The 21,576-nt window shown below is 42.7% G+C and overlaps 4 protein-coding genes and 1 non-coding gene across 6 annotated transcripts in view; 2 read left to right on the top strand and 3 right to left on the bottom strand.

Moving 5' to 3' along the window:
* Positions 1-565: 565 nt before the first annotated feature.
* On the bottom strand, positions 566-4,754 carry spred3 (sprouty related EVH1 domain containing 3). The gene is made up of 6 exons (XM_010785087.1): positions 4,613-4,754; positions 2,614-2,779; positions 2,319-2,487; positions 2,158-2,219; positions 1,901-2,059; positions 566-1,561 (listed from the first exon to the last, which is right to left on the bottom strand). Exons 1-6 carry the CDS (start codon positions 4,621-4,623, stop codon positions 566-568), a joined length of 1,563 nt encoding a protein of 520 aa, XP_010783389.1. The 5' UTR covers positions 4,624-4,754.
* A 2,231-nt stretch (positions 4,755-6,985) lies between these two features.
* On the top strand, positions 6,986-7,057 carry trnap-agg (transfer RNA proline (anticodon AGG)). Its single transcript has one exon. It is a non-coding gene; the product is annotated as a tRNA-Pro (tRNA).
* Positions 7,058-11,453: 4,396 nt separating this feature from the next.
* psmd8 (proteasome 26S subunit, non-ATPase 8) lies at positions 11,454-15,155 on the bottom strand. The gene is made up of 7 exons (XM_010785086.1): positions 15,006-15,155; positions 14,078-14,150; positions 13,843-13,945; positions 13,581-13,746; positions 12,892-12,992; positions 12,369-12,480; positions 11,454-12,113 (listed from the first exon to the last, which is right to left on the bottom strand). Exons 1-7 carry the CDS (start codon positions 15,108-15,110, stop codon positions 11,976-11,978), a joined length of 798 nt encoding a protein of 265 aa, XP_010783388.1. The 5' UTR covers positions 15,111-15,155; the 3' UTR covers positions 11,454-11,975.
* A 42-nt stretch (positions 15,156-15,197) lies between these two features.
* Positions 15,198-17,783, top strand: nup88 (nucleoporin 88). The gene has a single exon (XM_010785085.1). It carries the CDS (start codon positions 15,219-15,221, stop codon positions 17,370-17,372), a length of 2,154 nt encoding a protein of 717 aa, XP_010783387.1. The 5' UTR covers positions 15,198-15,218; the 3' UTR covers positions 17,373-17,783.
* A 2,165-nt stretch (positions 17,784-19,948) lies between these two features.
* Positions 19,949-21,576, bottom strand: part of ehd2b (EH-domain containing 2b) — a 7,542-nt gene continuing 5,914 nt past the window's right edge. For both annotated transcript variants that reach the window (XM_010785083.1, XM_010785084.1), the window contains exon 7: positions 19,949-21,303. In XM_010785083.1, coding sequence (XP_010783385.1) covers positions 20,755-21,303 — 549 coding nt within the window. In that variant the 3' untranslated portion in view covers positions 19,949-20,754. The remainder of the gene's footprint in view (positions 21,304-21,576) is intronic.

Here is a 21,576-nt window from a genome sequence, read left to right as displayed (position 1 = left end):
AATAACTTCCCCAAGAAGATCTCATGTCTGTGAATACGTGATAGTGTGTGCCATCGGGGGATTCTGTCAATATGTTTTACATTTAACAAAATATACCAATTCAAATTATAACAATCATATATATAAACATCTTTCGTTTTTTGTGTTTTTCCTTTCTAAATAAAAAAAAACAGACATTTGAAACAGTGTACACATCATCTTAGCCTATGCCACTCTCTTCCTGTGATAAAGTCTCCGACGCTGACTCAAGATCAGCCGACCCTCAGTAAATCCACTATGAAGGCTCCAGATGACTCCCACAGAGCCTGGTCTGAGTGTGGTGTGCCCCCAATAGGCAGGGGCCAGTGAGGAAGGCCTCGGGTTGAAAAAGAGAAAGAGCGGAATGCAGTGGAAGGCCGCGGGGCTTTGGGGGGTCACGTCAGAGGGCTGGGTCTCCTGAGAGAGCTATACCACCTGCTTAACTCCACCTGCTGTACTCTACCTCCTCCGTCCCCACAGATGCTCTCTCCTCCGAACACCCAAACCTCCTTGGTCCAGGGAACCCCCCCCCCCCCCTAGCCTGGCCTCATCGGACCGCCTTGTGCTTTCCCCCACAGCAGCCACACCTCTCCCCACACCGCAGGCAGGCGTGCAAAGGCAGGTAGCAGCACATGCAGGGCACAAAGAGGGACAGGGCCACGAGGGCCAACCAGCGTGCACAGCACAGGGGGTGTGGGTGGCCCCCCAGCGAGTCTTCACACGAGCAAGGCTCCCAGAACTCCCCCTCAGAGTCCGACATGCAGTGGTAGAGCAGACTCTCTGCGCACCACACACAGGTCCACTGGCGCAGGCAGTGCAGGGCGGGGTCCGGGGCGTCTCTGCAGCGGCCCCGCCCGTTCTCCGAAGTGCTGAAAACAGAGCGGCAGTACACACAACGTGATGAGCATGAAGATGAACCCTGAGGACACGGGCTGTCGTCGTCGGGGGAGATCACCCCTGGGTCACCACCACCACTGGCCCCTTCTCCTCCTCTCTTACGTGTCCGCGACCGGGGCGTGCCAAGTGAGGTGTGGATGCAGCAGGGGGAGGCTTTGCAGGTCTCCTGGGGGGACCCGGCGGGTGAGGACACGCCTGACACGGCATTGGGCATGGACATGCAGGTGGGCGACGACGAGGACAGCCTCTGGGCAGCTTTACTGTCCAGAGACACCGTCACGTCGCAGCCCGCCGTCCCCACCCCTGCCAGATCCTTCTCAAAGCGAACAACGCACAGCTCTGACTTGTCCTGGACACTCACTCCTCCACTGACAACCACACCCCCGGTCAACCCCCCGACCATAGTCCTAGTGGCCCCCGCCCGCCGGTAGTCCTCGTAACCTCGAGAACCCCACAGGTCTTTGCAAGGGTCCACACTGTGCAGGTCTCCCTCCTCCAGCAGAGAGATGGTGGGTGAGAGGGGGGACAGAGGAGATGAGGCCGTGGGACCCGTAGGAGGAGTAGGCGGAGCAGGAGGCGGGGGCGGAGGCGATGGCGGATTCAACACAGTCGTAATTTGTGAGAGCTGTCCCGGCCTGGTGTGGATCTGTGGAGAGGGGGTGGAGTTACAGAGGGAGTCAGGAACAGGGTGTTACAGGAGGCAATCATCCTGAGGGCATCTCCAACAGGAGTACAGAGGATCAGGTTGCCTAGGTGTGACATAAGACAGGGAGCCAAATCTATATGGCTTGTTTTTCGTGATATGTCCCTTTCAAATGACCTCTAATTTGGATCTAAGTAAGAGCACTCTTTAAGCTATTTTGCCCCCAAGTGTGACCAGAACATATACAGAAAAATCATGTAAGATGACATAAACTTGTGTTCATTGAAGCATTGTGTTATCCCAACAAAGACCATGTGATGGACTTTGAGCAGACGATGTTACCTGAGCAGGCGTCTGAGTGGTGACTGCATGGCTGGATCCAAAACTAAACTCTTCCGACAGAACGAAGCAGGTAGACGACGACTCGCTCGTCACTATGGTGAGGGGTTTGGGAAGCATCTCCTTTCTGCTGTTGGACGACGACTCACTTCCTGTATGAGACTGGCAGAGGCTACATGTCAGACACACCAATAACGGCATAAGGTGCCCAATGGTAACGACAATAACTTAGAGAGTAGATCAACTGTTCAGATACTCACAGCTTGTCCATCATCCTCGGTGTCGGCCTCTTCTGGTGTGGAGGAAGAGGGCGAGTCAGAGCCTTGATAACATAGATAGAGAGGATTTAGTCCTGTTAGATACTTTCTAAAGCCTCTTCGAGCACAGCTGATGAGAGTTTTAACATATGACTCATATGTACCTCTGTCCAGCTTGTCTATGACAGTCTGGAGCCCTTTCTCGAAGGAGATGGCGTCGGCAGGACTCTGGAACGTAAGGCCAAACTTTCGATCTTCTACTCGCCAGTGATGGAAGATGGGGTTCACCTTGTTGTACACTAACCCCCTTTGCACTGCACACTCCAACACCGGCTAAAGACACAAAAGGCAAACCCAGGAAGTTAGTTCCTTCACCAGGATGCATCGTTTCCTGTTCCTACATAACATGATGTACAGTCTTCGGGTGGTTACAGTCTTTACACACACGCACACACTCACTGCTCGATCTCGCAGCCGCTCTCCACGTATGATGTATTCTCTCCGCCCCCTGCCGTCTTGACTCCGCCCTTTACATATGACCACATGACTGAGGCCGCCACCTCCAAGGGGCACCCAACCGCCACTGGAGTCATCACGTGTCATCACCACTGCACGAACACGCACACTGTCAGGGAAACCAAGAGAGTGAGCAGAGGCCTAGGCTGATTAAACAACGCAAGATTCAAGATTGTCATATGTACAGTAGCTATAGCGTATGTATGGCAATGAAAACCTTAAGTCCCAGGATCCTTCAACAATGCAACATAAATATATATAAGATATAAACAATACAAATGTGTGCAGGAAGAACATAACAGAAATAAAAAAAAGAGAATGTTGCCAGTGACCAATGTGCAGGTAAATGCACGCCATCTTAATTCATGAATGATATACACATATCAATGATCAATGATATACACAGACTCACACCAAAACCCGCAAACATGCAAGCACAGATGAGCACATTCATTCAATTGAATAAAAAAACTCTCTATCTAGGTACTAGGATGATGCTAAGGCAACTGTTTCCAACTCCGGTGAACTGATATTTCACGATGAAGACAGAATTGCCAGCTGGTGTTGCAACATGACAGCTCAAATCACACAGTTATAGCCAGGGTCAATCCATGATCACGTGATTGAGGTACATCGGATTTAATTAGCATGTGGTGACGGTAAACCAAAGTAAAACATCACGAACTATGTGTGGTTTTGCCTTAATTTCAACATATCTGGAGAATACTGTGAAATAAAACTGGGCCTGCTTACTAGGCTACATGCGCTGAGAATAAAGGAAGAGAAAGAAAGCCAACGTTGAGAAGGAGAGACATGGCCAAATGGGAGGAGGGAGGAGGAAGAATGAGTGTTTCCCAGATAGATGTATCAATGAACGCACCCATTCGCCATCAGAGGCCCCGGCATTCTTGCAAAAATAAGCTCAGCCCTCGCCAGTGGGCTGAATAATTCAGCACCGCAGCTCGAAATGTGAATGTAATGCGTTCTCAGCCGTTGTTTCTTTTGGTGATTCTCAAATCACACCAAAGTACAAGTGTTGATATGGGTTTCACAGACGCTCCTTTCCTCCATTCCGCCCCTGCTGCACGCACTCATTAACACACCCCGATATAAGGTTTTATTTATTTTTATGAATGGGATAGAGCCAGTCTGGCTTCACTGTGCCTCGGATATTTCACCCGGAAGATGCACAAGGCCTAAAATACAATGCGATCGCATGTGAAAAAAGGGAAGGCAAAAGGAACGAGTGGGTGAGAGGAAACGAGAAATGGGGGGAGGGGGCCGATTAGAAAAAAGGGAAGGAGGAGAGGAGGGGTGAGGAAGAGTGAGAGCGAGCGAGGGAGAAAAAAAATCACATTTCATTCATAAAGTTTGGCTTTAAAAAATCATAATGAAACCCCAAGACACGTTGATAAAAATCACAACGCCTCCATCCCTCCCTCGTTTCAATGTAGCCATGTCTTGAATGACGCGATGCTGGCCCCAAACTCGCCATATTTCGCCTCCCCCCCCCCCCATACATATTACACATTTCGTGACTGTTTTTACCAACCGCGAAACCACGCATTTAATTCAGAATTGTTGCACAGCTATTTGTTTAATATGCTTTACATTATTATTCCAGTGTCATGTTGTAGGTTGTGTGCCAGCCGTTTTAAAAGCACAGGTCCACATGTAGGTGGCTTCACATTTATCACATATTGGCATATCGGAAATGGGGTGTATGCTGTTGATTCAAGACTACGTAATGGTGTTTTTATTCTAGCCTGCTAAATTGTAGAGCACCGATTGTGATAAGAGTGCATGATGCTGGCTTGGTGTAACATTGATGGCGGTGGCGTTTTCTCTCTATCATCTATATTTCTGGCGGATGGCTGTGTATATATATATGTGTGTGTGAGTGTGTGTGTGCAATGTTAAAAATGAAAATGTAAGGACTTACTCGCCCTCCATGGCTCGGTGTTGCCCGCCGCTTGCAGCAGCCCACCCCAGGGTCTCTCCTCTCTCTCTCTCTCTTTTTATCCTCCTTTCAGGAAACACTCTCAGGCTCGCTCACATCCTCTCTCTATCTGCTCTCATTTTCCTAATCTTCCTCTCTCTTCCTCCCCTCTCTCTTCCTCTCGCACTCTCTCTCTCCACCTTGATGTCGTTTCGGTGTATTAGGATAGGCTTGAGGTTGCAGCAGCCATTTTCCGCTGGCAGCATCCTCCCTCTCTCTCTCTCTCCCTCCCTCCTCTCTCTCTCTCTCGCTCCAAATCTCTCTCTCTCTCGCTCCAAATCTCTCTCTCTTCTCTCTCTCTCTCTCTCTCTCCCTCTCTCTCTCTCTCTCTCTCTCTCTCTCTCTCTCTACCTGCCCTGTGCCAACACATCCGCACTAATCATTGACAGCATCCTGGCTTCAGGTGGCCCATAGGGTTTGACCAGTAGTGTAAAGTAACCAAGTACATTTACACAATTACTTAAGTAACATTTTAAGAGACTTGTACTTTACTTGAGTATTTCAATTGGTTGTTACGTTACTTCTACCACACTACAAATCAGATGTAGGCCTACTTGTAATCCACTTTACACTGAAACAATTAAACAGTGACTTTAATTAAATGTATTCTGTCTACCAGGTTCCTTATTATTATATAAGGTTAGTTGAAAGCAATAGTATTAAGTTGAACCTATTGTTTTTTATTTAAAGTTAATATTATTGCTTTCAACTAACCTAATACAAGTGTGTGTAATCTGTTGACAGAATATATTTATATAAATTCAGGTTTAAATTTTGTTGGAGTGTATTTATTTGGTACCTTTAGTTACTTTGAACATGTGGATGAATGATATGAAATATAACCAACCTTTAAAAAAGGCTTACACCTGGAGTAAATCCAGAAATTACGCTGCAGTATACAAAGTTATTAAAACTAGCTGCACCTTTACCAATAAAAACAGTATTGCATCAATAATTATAATCAAAACATGTTATATAAATAATTCTGGAATGGCCTAATGGGTACTTTTACTTTTGGTACTTTAAGTATATTTTGATGCTAATACTTTTGTACCTTTAAGTAAGTAATCACAGAGTATTCCTACACTCTGGTATTTCTACTTTGACTTAAGTACACATTCTGAGTACTTATTCCACCTCTGGGTCTACAATGTGACTTGAAATGATTGAAATTGAGCACTGAGATGTTGGTATATGCAGTGAAGTGGGTGGTAAATGAAAAGCTGGGTAAACCATGAATGACCCCCGCCTGATCCCTTAATTATCACGGGCAAAAGCACTCCATATTTCGCAAAGTTAAAATATTTTTTAAATGATTTGCCCTTCATAGCATTTTAGCCAGCATTCCACTTTTTCAAGCCACATATACTGGATAATTGTGTTGTTGCTATGCTTAGAAGATTCTTAAAAAGTAGCCTAAATAAGTATATTAAGGTCAGAGGTGGAAGAATTACTGATATCTTATATTCAAGTAAAAGTCCTGCATTACAATTGTTACTAAAGTGAAAGTACAAAAGTATTTGCATCTAAATATACTTTATGTAATGAAAGTATTCATTATGCAGAATGGCCCATTTTCTAATATTATATATATGTTACTATTATAATTATTGATGCATTTATGTGTTAATCACAGCTGGTAAAGGTGCAGCTCATTTTACAATTGTAATTCTGTATGATAGATTGTGGATGTTACTCCATGTGTAACTACAATATTATTTAAGTGTTGATTATATTTCATATCATTAATCCAAATCTGCAAAGTAATTAAAGTATTAGCCTATATAAATGTACTGGAGTTAAAATGCACTATTTTTTTTTTTTATTGTATCGAGGTAGAAGTACAAAGTAGCAAACAATTAAAAATAGTCAAGTAAAGTACTCAAGTAGTATCTCAAAATTGTAGTTAAGTAAAGTATTTAGTTACTTTACACCACTATTAGGATCGTTGCGTTGGCAGCTTTTAGGCGTTAGCACCATGGACAGCGACACCCTGCTTATAAGAAACGAGATCTGACGTTTCATTTATATAATTAAGGCTTGTACACAATAAAACAGTTTACTAACTTATCATATGTTACTTTGTGGTCACTTAATTAAAAAAAAAATACCGACCCTGATCTTTCATATTTGAGACATTACACATATTTGTAGCAGAATACAGCGTAAACGTAGACAGCTACACAGGCTACAACACAGAATGATATTTTATGTTTCACAACGGGTTAAAAATAAAAGTCGTACAAAGTAAATGCTCAAACTTCAGCTTTAGTTATTCATTATTCTAAATACTTGTAGCCTTGGTTACATTCATATGGTTCGTTGGTCTAGGGGTATGATTCTCGCTTAGGGTGCGAGAGGTCCCGGGTTCAAATCCCGGACGAGCCCAGATTTTGAAACAAGGGCCAACGTAACATTCCAAGAAGTGTATTGCACTGACACTTGTACAGGGTGCTCCTGTCAATTATCAAATTAGATGAGTTGCCACGTAGCGGAAAACACCAGAACTTGTTCCGGGTGCTGCTCCCAGCCTTGGACCCTGGGCGAAAATAAAATCACAGAAAAGATCCCTTACGTGGATCAACAAAATACCACATTGTGCTTCATCAACCCCGTTGTGAAAGTAAGGTAATTACGTTGTTAAACTGATAAATATCATAGCCTCTTATTAATAAGAGGACATAAGGCCATCTTTTATTCAGCACCAAGAACAGGCAAATTCACTGACAAAAAGTCTACTTTGACAGAAAGTATATCAACATTATGACATTTTGTTACATGGTAGCACATAATTATATTCCAACATACATACGAAAACTATCGTCAATTCATAATAATATACACTACTTTAAATATTAAAGCTATTTTACAAAATGATCATTGCGGGTGCGACCCATTAGAATTGCTGAAACTAACGAATTATCAATGAAAACAACTAATGACACACTACATTGACCAAACATATGTTATTGTAGCCCTTAAAGCTGAATACACAAGTTTACCCTCTCACCTACAATTTCCCATCAACGCAGCACACAGCAGAATAATCATGGCAGTTCGATTTCATTTATAGGTACATTTACAAAAGTATTGAATTATCACATGACCCCACCTGGCTTTACATATGACTTTGAAGCAATATGGTAAAGTAACATTTAATTTAGCACATTTTAGCTAATAACGTAGACATAAAATCAACTGGCAAGCGTCAGACTTGTGAGGCGTTTGGGGACTGTGGGAAAGTTGCCTACTTTGCCAAACAGTTCATTGATGGAACCAATTAAACTACATAACTTATCGACCGTTTGTACTGGTCGTTTCTTTAGAACTGACGAACGAACATTTGAACTTTTCAAATGAAAATATGTTTGTGAATGTGTCCTTCCTTCTGATAACCATCCCTGCAGATCGGCAGGCCAGCCACAGGTTAGTTTTCTTTATCCGCCTTTTCTCACGGAAGTAATTACGCTACTTTAACTATTGAATGGCTGTTTCGTGTATCTGAAATATTTACACAACGTCTAACAAAATCAAAGTGGTTTTCTAAGCGAGCAACTGAACACAACTTATGTTACTGCTGGCATTGAGTGAGTAAAATGAATTGAAAACTCTGTTAGATAAGCTAATACACACTTATTTATACACGCTAACTGTTGATAGGCAGCACTTGTTTGTGATGTAGGATACATGTAAAACCTTTTTTGCCTTATCATCATGAGCTTAGTCATTAAGAGTATTCAAATAAGTACTCAGATCCTTTATTTTGAGTAAAAGTACAAATAATATTATATTAAAACACTCCACCACAAGTAAAATGTGTAAATGTTACTTAAATTAAAGTACAAAACTATTAGCAACTAAATATACTTATGTACTCATTCTGCACAATGACCCGTTTCAGACAAATATAAAGTACAGCAGTATTATAAGCTAAATGTACTTAAAGTATCAAAAGTAAAAGTACTTGTTATGCAGAATGGATATTTTCACAGTATTATAGTTATTATTTTATCCTCTTTTCATAAATTTAAGAGTATTTAAGAACTAGAAGGAGATTAGAAGTACATACTGCATTGTACCATATAAGCATATCATGTGTTTTTATATGTAAAACACTAGTCACTGTAGTAAGTAAAAAGTACAATGTTCCCCTTTAAAATGTAGTGGAGTAGAAATATGAAGTAGCAATAAATGGAAATACTCAAGTAAAGTAAAAATATGTCAAAAGTACTCAAGTACAGTACATACTTGAGTAAATGTACTTATTTACTTTCCACAACAGGATTTATGGTAAATACATTTTTATTAAATTGAAAGTAAATCCAAAATCAAGACAGTATTGTTTTTCTATTAAAAAAAGCACAGAAACATGGAATTATTTTTGTATTAAACAGCTGGACACTGTAGTTTAAAACTAGTACTACTTTAACCAAAATAAGCAGCAGTGGTTGTAGTATGTTGCAATACATGACATGTTACCTGCGGCTGATGTGTTTAAAAAAAATGTATTTCAAAATGGAGATCTGTGGCAGACAAATATCAAGCTTTTGACCGACCGCACTTGGTAGTAAGATCAGTTGAAATATGTTTTGTAGTTTTCGTAAACTTTGCGGACAATAAAAGTGAATATCTCCAGACGTGACTTTTGAGTATTCTGATAAAATCACTTCTTCTTTTTGGCAGCAAGGTAAAATGAACCGTAGGCCTATGGGTATTTTTAAGTCAAAAGAGATGAGACAAAGTGAAAAACACCCATACAATAAGGACACACAAAAGAAGACCTCAAAAGAAGAAGCTGCCAAAGAGGAGAATGATTTATCTGGAGACCTCAGCAGCTCTGCCAACACCAGTCAAGTCCCTTCTCAACTTCATCAGATGGATCCCAGCCGTGGAGCTGAAGCAATGCTCTCATGGATGCAACAATTTCCTGCTTATGCTCTTCCACACGGAGAACAAAGCACCCACAAGGCTAAGAACATTTCACAGGCTGCTGACCCAGTCAAATATATCGCATTTATTTCCAAAGCTGACCCAGTGACTCAACAACACACATCGCTTGCAGAACCTAAGGATAGTAAGACCAATGCTCTGAATTGGATAGAGGCTTTGAAGAAAGGCCTATCACTGCGACTTGGTCTCCTCGGTACATTATGCCCGCAGCAGTCAAGACCTTCAGAATCACAAGTGAAACAGACAAAACCTGTGCAGCACCGGGGAAACAGACCGGTGATGTTTGGAGAAACTCACCATAATGAGTGTACAGCAAAGGAAATCACAGCGGTTCCACTATACACAGCACCGGCCTCATCCCAAGTGGCGCCACCTATGGAATGGAGGTGAGTTGACTTCATGTTATTATGTATTAATACATGGTATATTATAAACATTACACACTACTGTTGTATACAAAACAATAAAATGATGACATTGGCTAAGTGAACCTGACATATCCAGTGTAGTCCTCCACGTCTTTAGAACTATTTGCACTGCTATTGGTAACATATGAACTTGTATCTCCCCTTACCAGCTTTGGGAGTAAAGAGCCAACAGATATACCGCTTCAAGTCCCGGACGCTAAAAAGCCAGAACCTGTGCAGCGTATATACAAGAGGGTGGTCAGACGTTTACTTACAGCCAACCTACAAAGCAAAAAAGCAGTGTCACAAACCGAAACAGAGATCAGCCAATCAGCAGCTCAAAAGTCCAGTTTATTTGGCTCTCGTGTGAACACAGGAAGCTCCGAGTTACAATGCCCTGCAACAGGACAAAAGCAAGCAGAAGCTCAGGTCAGCACAAAGGAAAAAGAAGCAAACTCCAAAAGTGTCACAGAAGAAGAAGAGGACCTCAAGTATCGCTTAGGTGTGAATTCAGAAAGGAGTCGTGCCGCTGTTGCCAAAATGCGCTTAAGAAGGAAGCTAGTTAAGAAAAAAGAGCTAGATGGTGTTAGATGCAACCAGAAAGTAGCTGGACCGGCTGTCAATCCGCTGCAGGAGAGTTCACAGCAGCAGGCCGTGGAAGGAAACACAACCAAGACACACAATAAAAAACCAAACCCCAACAGAAACACTTTAATACAAAAGAAAAAAACGAACGCACAAGCGCTGAAGGTCCCAGGAGTTGAAGGGACAGCTGCCACTCATAACCCCACAACTGCAACTCCAGAGACAAGCACAGGAATCCAGCAGGAACCTCAAGATCCTGCTGTTAAGCAAAAGACAAGAAGCAAAGCAGTAAAAAACATGAAATGTAATCATACAGGAAAGGTCCCTGAGAAAGAAAAGCACAGGGATACAAAAGGAGATGTGAATGGGGAGATTGATCAGGTTCAAACCGAAGAACAGAAAGCAGCCATCCCCTCTGAAGCAGCTCCTGGGTCAGCTCGTACTGGAGGTCGATGGCCCCTGTTTACAGTGAATCAGTCCTGCTCCCACAAGGTGCGCCGTCATCTTAACAAGGGGATCGGTTTGCCATCAAATGTCCAGAAGTGGTGAGCTACAATTTAAGCTAGTTTGTCAGCGTCAATTTGAAATCTCATTAACTTCCTTTTTGATATTAATCACAATTTCAAGAACAGAAAATAACCTCAAACTATACTTCCACAGGTATTATGAATGCCCAAACCACCTGGAATCACCACAGTGAGACTCGCAACTTGCATAGCACTGAGACAAACAGAGTAGGAGGAAGATTCCTGACATTCAAAATATGTCACTTTAACCAGCATTTTAATAAGGAAGACTTGAAGTGTAAAAAATATAAATAAAACACGCAGTATTTCAGAAAGTTTATTTTCGGAATCGTTTATTGCAGAGAAAGATTTGCATTGTAATATCAACTGGATTACAAACCATGTAGGGAGGAACGGGCTTTACCATTTAGAAAACACTCAAACTGCAATGGTGATTCTGTTAGTTGCTAGGATACAAGGCAAGGGCAACACATATCCTTGAGCTCTACTAAGGAAAAACTTTGTATACCAAAAAAAAGTTGGCTTAAATTTATGGGAACATTTTTTGTTCTGTAATAGAGTCCCAGAAGTGACCAGTTTGAAATAACCCAATAAAAGCTCTGTTTTAATGTAACGGAAGATCTGTAGCAATACACCTGTGATCCCATATTTAAAATAGAACCTCAAGACAGGATGAGCTGCTGATAACTCAAATACAACAACAATAATGTTTTAAGGAGTATGGGCAACAAATCAACCCCCCATGAAGTCTTATCCCTCAGGGAAACTGCGTTTGAGCATTTGACTGGGTGTACTGGATCAGTGGCTTGTGTTTCTGAGTGTGTTTCTGGGGGCGGATTACACAATCATTTCCAGCTGTCGTGCGTATTCGATGACTTGTTGTGCCAGCTCTGTGGAGGGGATGGTCACCTCCTCTGTCCGCTGCTGCTGGCTGCTGAACGAGTAGTAGCCGTCTGCGCTCAAACTCCATCCCCTCTGAAAAGACAAGGAACAATCAGTTTGGGCTGTTTGGTAATTTCATTCATTGGAAGCAAGAATCTAGGAGGGAATTGTGTTTCAATTTGAGGAATTAAATGACCAAGAAATCTACTTTTTACATGATATGTGTCTTGGTGTGTTTAAGGTGCCAGCCCATGATTAGCCTCTTTATTAAGTCATCTTGTTCTTTTTGTATACAACCTTAAATCCGACATATGGTTTAAGTTAATTCCCAAATGAAATGTTACACACCTTCTTGGCATAGTCTGTCATCTTTTTCGGGGAGCTGAAGAAAAGCACACGCGTGGCTTCGTTGAACTGGATCTGCTCGTATGCTTTCTCTATGCAACCTGCGATCTCATCACTGGAATAAAAAAATAGATCAGCGTTTTAGTTGAACACACATTTAAAAAGGCATTGTCATGCATTTCAATTGTCACACAATTGAAATATGTTTTGTGTTGAGTAACCTAGTAAGATAGCATAAATGATAGATCTTTGATGTTGGTGTATTCACCTACAGCTTAATATATCACAAATGTAGATGCTTTTGCTGACCCTTACTATGCTAAATGTTTTAAATGATAACGTATGCCACTTTTTTCACAGCCATGGTAACATTTCTAAACCAATACATCATTAGGTCCTGAACCGAAAGATACAACTTCACTTTACAGCAAAACCAACAGATATGGTCCCAAATCAAGTGTTTAGGACTACATCATTGAAAAGGTGTAGAAAGTATGACAGGCTGGATTACCATATTGATGCTTACCGAATTGTGTCGAGCAGAATGTCTATAAAAAAAGTGTAGCTCTCTGCAGGGATATTGCCTTTGGCTAGAAAGACCTTGTTGTAGCTTCCTTCCATCAAGTACTGAGAAGGTCAGAGGAGGATAACAATCAAAACAGAGGGGTTAACATGCAGGTTATTATTGAGACAAGCTTCATATTATATGTGATTAGTTTGAGTTCATAATGTGTGAGTGCAACAATCACAGATATCAAATCAATGTGCCTCAGGCCAAAATTAAACTGTAAGAAATCTATGTCTACGATAAGTTTTGGCCAATCATTTTTGAAAAGCACGAAGTAAGCATGTCTGCAGGTAACAGTCAAACCTAGCCAGCCAAAAGTAAACATAGCGTAATTTTTGGTCTAATGTAATATGACAATGTTGTATTTACTACTATAACAGACTGACAGTGTTGAGGAGACCATGACTAAAGGAGTGAATAAACTCAGTAATTTGAGGGTACAACTGAACCAAAACACAGCTGTTATCCTGTCAATTAACCTACGTGTGTTCCTTCCTAATTGAATGGACAACCCACAAACAATAATGTAAAAAATATTGATTTGAGGGTACAAGATTACTGATTGTAGCAGAAATTATAACATTTCAGCCTGAACACCGAGTCAGGGCAGAACAGCAAAGCGATGTCCTAGGAGTCAATTGCAGCACCTGCTCTAGGGACACCGGGTGTCTGATGTATACGTTGGTCTGAATGTCTCGAGCGCTCAGTCTCTCAAGTTCTGTGTGAAACTCAGACACACGGTTCTGTGAGAGCAGGAAGAGCAGGTTCAGTCCCAGTAACTGGTGCATGTAGGCAGCCTCGGGCAGTTCCTCCCTTAATGAAAAAAGTAGAAGTAGAGAACATTTAGAAAAAAACACCATTTGTACAATGTAGCAACATACCAATTAAAAAAAGGAAAAGTTACATTACTTGTAATCAAAGTAGTAACACTTGAGCTGGGCCATGTATCTCTCGAAGGATGGGATGTCCTTCTTGAGGATGCTCCACAAGGCTCCGATTTCAAGGACATCACCTAAAAGACACACACAAATATCCCTCTGTTATTAGGTAGATCACCTTATGAACTGATTTAGTACTATGACAAAAAGTAATTCTTGAGTAATATCAAATGTTGTCTGTCCGCTTGTTTGCCATCAATACTCACGAGCTAAAATGAGCTGCTGCTTGGTGAGCGCAGACCCAGTGGTAGGTAAGAAGTTCAGCTCCAGTAATGAAACCTGTAAAAAAAGAAGTTTGGTGTCATTTTGTACTCAAGGTCAAACATATCATGGACTCGGTCTTAATCAAATTGTTTATAATAGTTTCGGATCATGTCATTAACCTTTCATTATTGGCAACTAAATATAATTATTAAGATATAATATTAGACAATAGGCTATCCAGCAGTATGTATAAATTGTTAGAATTAGCCCCAACATAAACAGCATCAATTATAATCGAGGAAAATAATCCATATGATTCTGAAATAAGCCATTCTTCATTCATTTTACTTTTGACACACAAGGTATTTTTTGACGCTTATAGTTGTGTACCTTTACGTAAGAGTTTAAAGCAGGACCTTTACTTTTAATACACTTAAAATAAATAGCTTTTAACCAAAAATATCAATAAATTCTATATGTGTTTTCCCTCCAGCTAACTTACAAATCTAAATTAATACAATTTCAACCGAGGAGTTGCAACGTAACTTTTAACAAGAAAAAGTAACCGATAAAATAAACAAAGCGTATATTCGTCCTAAAAGTATTTTTGTTCGAATGTTTATTTTGGATGGAACTACTTTGACAATGAATCAGCCAACACACACTGTTTCCTGACTCTCGAAACAGAACAATATTTTATTGCCTTATCAGCCAAACACTAACATATAGTTACGAAATAGAAACGCAGTGTTTTCACCACACCGACAATATAACTATGTGTGTCTAAAGCTGACATAATAGAAAACTCAAAAACAACGTCAGCCTAGCTAGCCCAGGTTAGCAAACTTAGCTACATATGCTCACAACGCCGACGCTTCAAAATAAGCTGTGTTCCTCATTTGACTCATAGAAACAGACAAACGACTTTACCTTGAGTTTGGTCAGAAGATCTCCACATTTACTCAGGCTGGGGTTCTTCTTATTCCACTCTGCTTTTAGATGATCATATAGCCCAGCAGTCTCTTTCAGCGCCATGGTGATTCTGCAAAATGTACGACACCGGCCGCCGTAATACGTTAAATGACTGTCGTGAATGACTCTTGTTGCCATGGACTTTTTTTCCGTTACAGACGGCAGATCAAGATGGCGGCTTTCGGCACTGAGCGGTGGTTGAGTGAGCTACCAAACCATGCTATTTTCCAAAAAATAAGGGGGAAGTTGGATTCAGATCCTTTCTCAAATGAAAGAGGGATAGCTAAAAACCTGACATTTTGTTTGGGTGGGGACTTGTTCGTGTGGGACGACATAGACCGCGTGTTTTACACCACCAACTTGCGACAGCTGAACACGGATGAGGGACGCGGCAGCGGGAACCACCAGTCCCTGCTGTGCATCAACCCTCCTCTCTTTGACCTGTGCCAGGTGCTAGTCAGTCCTACCCAGCACCACGTGGCGCTCATTGGGCAGCGAGGGGTCTCGGTGCTGGAGCTCCCTCAGCGGTGGGGCAAGAAGTCCGAGTTTGAGGGGGGGCGGAGCGAAGTGAACTGCAAAACCATCCCGGTGGCGGAGCGCTTCTTCACCAGCTCCGCGTCGGTGAGTCTGCGGCAGGCGGCGTGGTACCCTAGCGAGGCCGAAGAGCCCCACCTGGTGCTGCTCACATCCGACAACGCCATCCGGTTTTACGGCTTGAAGTCGCCCCAGACTCCAACCAAAGTCCTGTCAGTGTCGCAGTCTGAAGATGACAGCGCCAGCCACCGTCCCGTCCGCTCCTACGCAGCGTCTCTCGGCGAGATAGCGGTGGCGTTTGACTTCGGGCCGATTTCATCTCCCCTTCGGCATTCACATGGCTCAAAAGACCAGCTGGTCTACCCTCTCTACATTCTCTATGAAAATGGGGAGACCTATGTGAGCTACACGAGCCAGGTAAACGGTTTGAGTCTAACTAAACCTGCTGGACCCCTCCCCATGTACCCCGCAGCAGAAGATAACTATGGCTATGATGCTTGTGCCATCCTCTGCCTGCCATGTGTGCCCAGCATCCTGGTTATTGCCACAGAAACGGGCACGCTGTACCACTGTGTGGTGCTGGAGTCTGAAGAAGAGGAGGAGGCGGGGGCGGTGGAGAAGTGGATCCGAGGCCCGGGTGCTGTCCCGGCTCTCTACGTGTTTGAGTGTGTTGAGTTGGAGCTCACCCTCAAAGTAGCCACAGCAGAAGATGAGGAGCCACAGGAGTTGGATTTCACCTGTCCTATCAGACTGCACAGAGACCCCCTATGCCAGCACAGGTACCACTGCACCCATGAAGCAGGAGTGCACAGTGTGGGGCTAATCTGGGTCAACAAGCTGCAGAACTTCCTTCGTTCAGGCGAGGAGGATAAGGACAGTCTGCAGGAGCTGGCTGCTGAGAAGCGCTGTATTGTGGAGCACATTCTTTGTACCAGACCCCTCCAGACCAGTCAGTCATCTCCAGTTCTCGGCTTTTTAATTGTGTCCGATCTCTCCTTGGGCGCCACCATGATCTGCATCACCAGCACCTACGAGTGCATCCTGTTGCCCCTGTTGAGCTCCATTCGCCCCCCCTCCCCCCCCCTGCTCTGCTCACACCCAGGCCCAGGCTCTGGGAGCTCCCCTCTGCGCGGGCTGGCCAACGACTCCTTCGAGCAGCACATCCGCAACATCCTGGCACGTAGCTCCACCAATCCTCTCGTTCTGAAGGCCGGGGACAAGGAGACATCACCGCCGCCTCCAGAGTGCCTGCAGCTTCTCAGTAGGGCCACGCAGGTCTTCCGCGAGGAGTACATTCTCAAGCAGGACATGGCCCGCGAAGAGCTGCAGAGGAGGGTGAAACTCCTGACAAGCCAGAAGAACAAGCAGCTGGATGAGATGACTCTGTGCAGGGAGGAGAGGAAGAGTCTGAGGGAGGCGGCGGAGAGGTTGGCGGACAAGTACGAGGACGCCAAGTATCGACAGGAGACCATCATGAACAGGGTTAAGAAAGTGCTGGGCAGCCTGCAAAGCCAGCTGCCCATACTGTCAAACAGCGAGAAGGAAATGAAGAAGGAGCTAAGGACCATCGGCGATCAACTGAAGCACCTGGACAACTGCATCAAACAGGTGAACATGAAGATGGAGTACCAGAAGAGACAGGTGGATAAAGACGTGCCGGCGGACAGGACGACGGTCTCGCTCAACGCCCAGCAGAAGAAGGTGGTTCAGGACGTCCTCAGAGAACAGGGACAGCAAATCGGTGACATGATGAAACAAATGAAAGACATCAAAAGCCATTTTAGTTTCTAAGTGCTACAGAAAAATATGTATTGCTAACGAATGGGGAAAATAAGTCAAATGTTCATCTACTAAAAATGAAATTGGCTTTTTTGTGACATTAGAAGCTGCTTTTGTCATGAGTGAATGTGCCATGTGTGGAATAGGTATTTGAATTGAAATATATTTTATATACGCTCATATAACTTTACCTTTGATACTACATGTTGTTTGTCTCTTATTAGGGATGCGATAAGTTTGCCTTAATGTCTTAAATAAGATAGTCATATTTCTAACGTCAATGTTTCATAATGTTAAGGTTCAAGTCGGTTGTTTAGAGCAGAAAATGTCATTCAGACAAGAAAAATGGGAAATATTTTTTGAACTATTGAGCATATTTTGATTCCTTTTTGGATTAATAATAAAAAATAAAAGTTGTGATCGTCTTTAGTCATTTGATTGAAGTTAATTGAAATTGTACAAGTTAAAGACATGATTCTAAAAAGATGGGTAAAATATAGGTTCACATTTTAGGTCTATTCCTCTACAATAATCACTCTGTAAATTGGAAGTAATTGGTTGCTGTAATGAATCCTCAGACATAAATCCCTTTTTTAAATGCAACTCTTAGTCCAGTTGTGGGTATTATAAATTAATTCCTAAATTTCAGTTCAAACCAAATCTTTAAGTTGAAAGAAGGACTTTGGATTTGTATCCACAGCATTGATCTCTTTACAGGCTGCATGGACAAGAGGAACAGTTAACAGTGATTCATAATGCAAACTTGGGGGGGAAATGTGAAAGTAAATCTAATTTAGTGCCAATCTGGGGGTAGTCAAGGCCTTATGGGGGTTGTGAGGCTTTCTTGATTTTACTGTTGGAAAAACTGTAAGACAACCAAAACCAATGTAAATATTATTTTAAAAGTTTTGTCCATTATGTAAGATGGTTCAGACCTGAACGTTATCTATATTCCCTCTCTGATAAACATCTCTGTCTGGCATTGTGAAAATAATCATATACCACATAAGAGAGGGAATAACACAACAGCCAGTAAGAAGCATACGAATAAGTATGTCTGACAACTTAAACTAAATATAAAAAAAAACAGAACATTTTGTATTAATTCAAGGAAAATCATGAAATAATCTGATAAAAAATCCTCCACATGGTTTCTTTTACATGCAGATATTATTGGCACAATTTGGCTTAACTACACAGATTATCATTTTTTCTCCACTATTAAGTTATGCCTTGAATACAATATGAAACGTTGTAGCTTCTCCTAAAAATATGTAACATCAAGTCAGCGGTCAGTGACTCATTGATAAAAAAGGGGGCTGTGAACCAGTGCTTTAATGTACTTCAGTCTGCCCTCTACAGTTGTTCACTGCTGTGCACAGTTCCAGTGTACGGCTGTCAGGAATCCACCAGGTGTCAGCCCTCTCCAGAGCTGGTGACCTTGTTTTTTGAACAGGCCGGTTTGCTAGTGAGGAATTCCCCACGTAAACACTGAGTGACGTATAGAGGAGACCCCGGTTTCGTTGAGCAAGCTCCATTGTTGGGGACTCCTGATGTTGGTGGGGGCTCTGAGCTGCAGCTGCAAGCCTCACCCCGTTGCTGTGGCAGCTTCATTTGAGTAAACAAGTTCGATATGGTTTATGCACAAGCACATTTTCTAACAGGCAGACATTGTTTGAACTGCTATGAGGATTTTCTGACTCTTGAAAATACACAAGAAGTAATCCCAAGTTCTTATCTAGTCAAAAATCTACGTCGATAAGAACATCTCTGTTGAATTGTGTCACCTCACTTGACTTATTTCCACCCATCGCCTCCCTCTGCCTCTCTCACACCCCCAAACACACAGGAGAGGGTGTGGTGCGCCGCAGGTCTAGCTGAGGAATTCTCCTAATAGGGGGATGTTGTTAAAGTCTTTCATAAAGGTACAGTGTCTAGATCCTGTGTATGAGCCTGAGGAAACTTAGCGGACCCTAGGAAAGGAGATATTAATAACTCTTTGGCCAACCCACCACATTCTTCACATGTGAGTCACTGTGAGCCAGAGAGCAGCGAGGAAAGGGCTGCCTCTGGTTCTCATTTGTGTTTCTTTCCATGGAGGAGTAGAACAGGGAGGCAGGGAGTCCACCCCTTCTTCTTCTTCTTCTTCTTCTTCTTCGAACCTTGAAAGCCTCATGTGAAACACATATTTGTGCTTATACCGCATAGTGCACTAAATCTGAAGACATTCACAGGGAGGCTACTGAGGGAGTGAATGTGGTATTCAACAGGGATGGTGTATTTAAACATATGTGTGTTTTAAAGAGAGAAAAAGGCTTCAGATGGAGGGAATACGAGGGGGGGGAGAGCCTCGGAAAATGGTGGTATGAGGACTTGGCAGTGGAGAGTGTGACTCACTGTTTATCTGGCCCGTCACTGAGAGACCAAATAGAAAGGAAATATTGTTAAAAGAGTGCAAAACTTAACCACTAACTCTGAATCGCATAGTTGTGCTTAATTGTAGGCATTTGTAATGACTAATTTTCTACTAACTCTTTCAAGCTTGGTCTATTTTTTTGATGCACAAAAGGGTCGCCATAGAGACAAAACACAGTCAAGTTTTTGTTTTATTCGGTTACAATAACGTTAACATAAGAACCGTTGGTGGAGCTGTGTACAGTAGTCAGAAAATATATCAATAATCCAAAGTTTATCTCAGCGTGTCATGATCTTTTATCAAAACCGAGGTCTGCACATACAAAACAGCAACAATTACAAAAATAATATATAAAGTTTATGCCCAAAATGGTGGCATGTAAAGCAGGAAAAGTGAAAAGCATTCAGGTTATTCATAGACGTGTGCTGCCAGTTTGAGTTAAAAATGCTATAAACAAATCATAGGAGCAATATAAGTCTTTGTAAAAACAGTTCCCCTCATCAGATATACCAGACATGAAGAATAAATGGCATAATTTTAGGAATTATTACCAAGATAACACTGAGCCACTCAAATCTAGTCGACGCAGGAATGTTACATTTAAAGGATACTTTACAGAACATTTGAGCTCTGTATGCTGCCAAATATATGCTCAACACAGCTCACTTAGAGGCCGACTTCTGCTCTGCAAACAGAAGTAGATATATTTGAAAAGCTCATGATAAAAAGGCAACTTAAGGGAAGAAGAAGCACCCAGACCCGTGTGACTTCTTAATACACAATCTTCTGCAGTTAGCCCTCAGTCTCAAAGGATTGACTCACACTTTAATACAGTATGTTCCATTGTGCAAGACCCAAATCAGAGGAAAAGATGAACAACTTACATACAAACATTTTGACTTGGGTCTGGGGTGGAAATAAGAGCAAAAACAAACAGTGGCACAGCGAATAGAGAAGAGTCTCTCTCAGCTCCGGGTTCTATATATCAGAACCCTTCTGCCTGCGTTTGGAAGGGGGGATGAGGCGTTGGGGCAGCTCGGGGGGCAGACCGTGGCCCTCCAGCTTGACCTCAATCAGGTGGCTGGCCAGGGCGAACTCTTCATCATCCAGCATGCCGTCGTGGTCCACGTCCGACAGCTTCCAGATGCGACCCAGCACCGAGTTGGGCAGGCGGGAGCTCTCCATCCAGTCCTTGGCCTTGTTGCCACTCAGTTTACCCTCGTTGGGAGCGAGGTTGTAGAAGATTTCATCATATTTGGGCTTATCTTTGGTCACCACCCAGTCTTCCTCCTCGTCGCCGCCCTGTCCGTTCTCCATGGAGAAGGGGTCGCCCTCTCCGAAGGGTCCAGCGCGGTTCCCGATGAAGGCTCCACCCTGAACGCCGAGCTGGTCGCCTGCTTCCAGCTCCTCCTGCCGCAGGAGGGGCATCAGTTTGGCTATGTCGGAGGAGAGAAGCTCATCCAAGGCTGTCATCAGGTTGGGCTTCAAGGATTTGAACTTGCTGAAATCATGGACCATCAGTTGCTCCTTCAAAAAGGGGAATGATAAAGATGTAAGCAAGGGATTTCAAATTTGATTAAAAGCAACTAAGTAGTTAAAGGTCAGCTATTATGCAAAATCAACATTTTTTTTCTGCGTAAAGAGATTCTGAAAGTTTCAGGAAAAAAGATTTGCTATCTTTTTGTCCTGATCCATTTATATAAAAACCTGTATGAAAATGAGCTGATCAGATTTTGGCCATTTTGTGATGTCATAACGTTTTTTTGGCTTGTGTAGCCATTAGCCAATAACCAACCAAGG

This window comes from Notothenia coriiceps, unplaced genomic scaffold (genome assembly GCF_000735185.1).
Source record: "Notothenia coriiceps isolate Sejong01 unplaced genomic scaffold, NC01 NC01_scaffold00027082, whole genome shotgun sequence".
In the NCBI taxonomy this organism is placed as follows: domain Eukaryota; kingdom Metazoa; phylum Chordata; class Actinopteri; order Perciformes; family Nototheniidae; genus Notothenia; species Notothenia coriiceps.
The sequence above is the reverse complement of the archived record's forward strand: the minus strand, read 5'-3'. Positions and strand labels throughout refer to the sequence as shown.

Bases quoted from the DNA above. Each gene is read 5' to 3' on its own strand.
- psmd8 (XM_010785086.1), bottom strand. From the start codon at position 15,110: ATGGCGCTGAAAGAGACTGCTGGGCTATATGATCATCTAAAAGCAGAG. The intron at 13,946-14,077 runs GTGAGTATTGAT...TGTGTCTTTTAG, and splicing joins GCAGCAGCTCATTTTAGCTC to GTGATGTCCTTGAAATCGGA. The intron at 12,114-12,368 runs GTGTGTAACATT...TTGTCTTTTCAG, and splicing joins TGACAGACTATGCCAAGAAG to AGGGGATGGAGTTTGAGCGC.
- spred3 (XM_010785087.1), bottom strand. The intron at 2,220-2,318 runs GTACATATGAGT...TATGTTATCAAG, and splicing joins CATAGACAAGCTGGACAGAG to GCTCTGACTCGCCCTCTTCC. The intron at 1,562-1,900 runs GTAACATCGTCT...CCCTCTCCACAG, and splicing joins CCACTCAGACGCCTGCTCAG to ATCCACACCAGGCCGGGACA.
- nup88 (XM_010785085.1), top strand. From the start codon at position 15,219: ATGGCGGCTTTCGGCACTGAGCGGTGGTTGAGTGAGCTACCAAACCAT.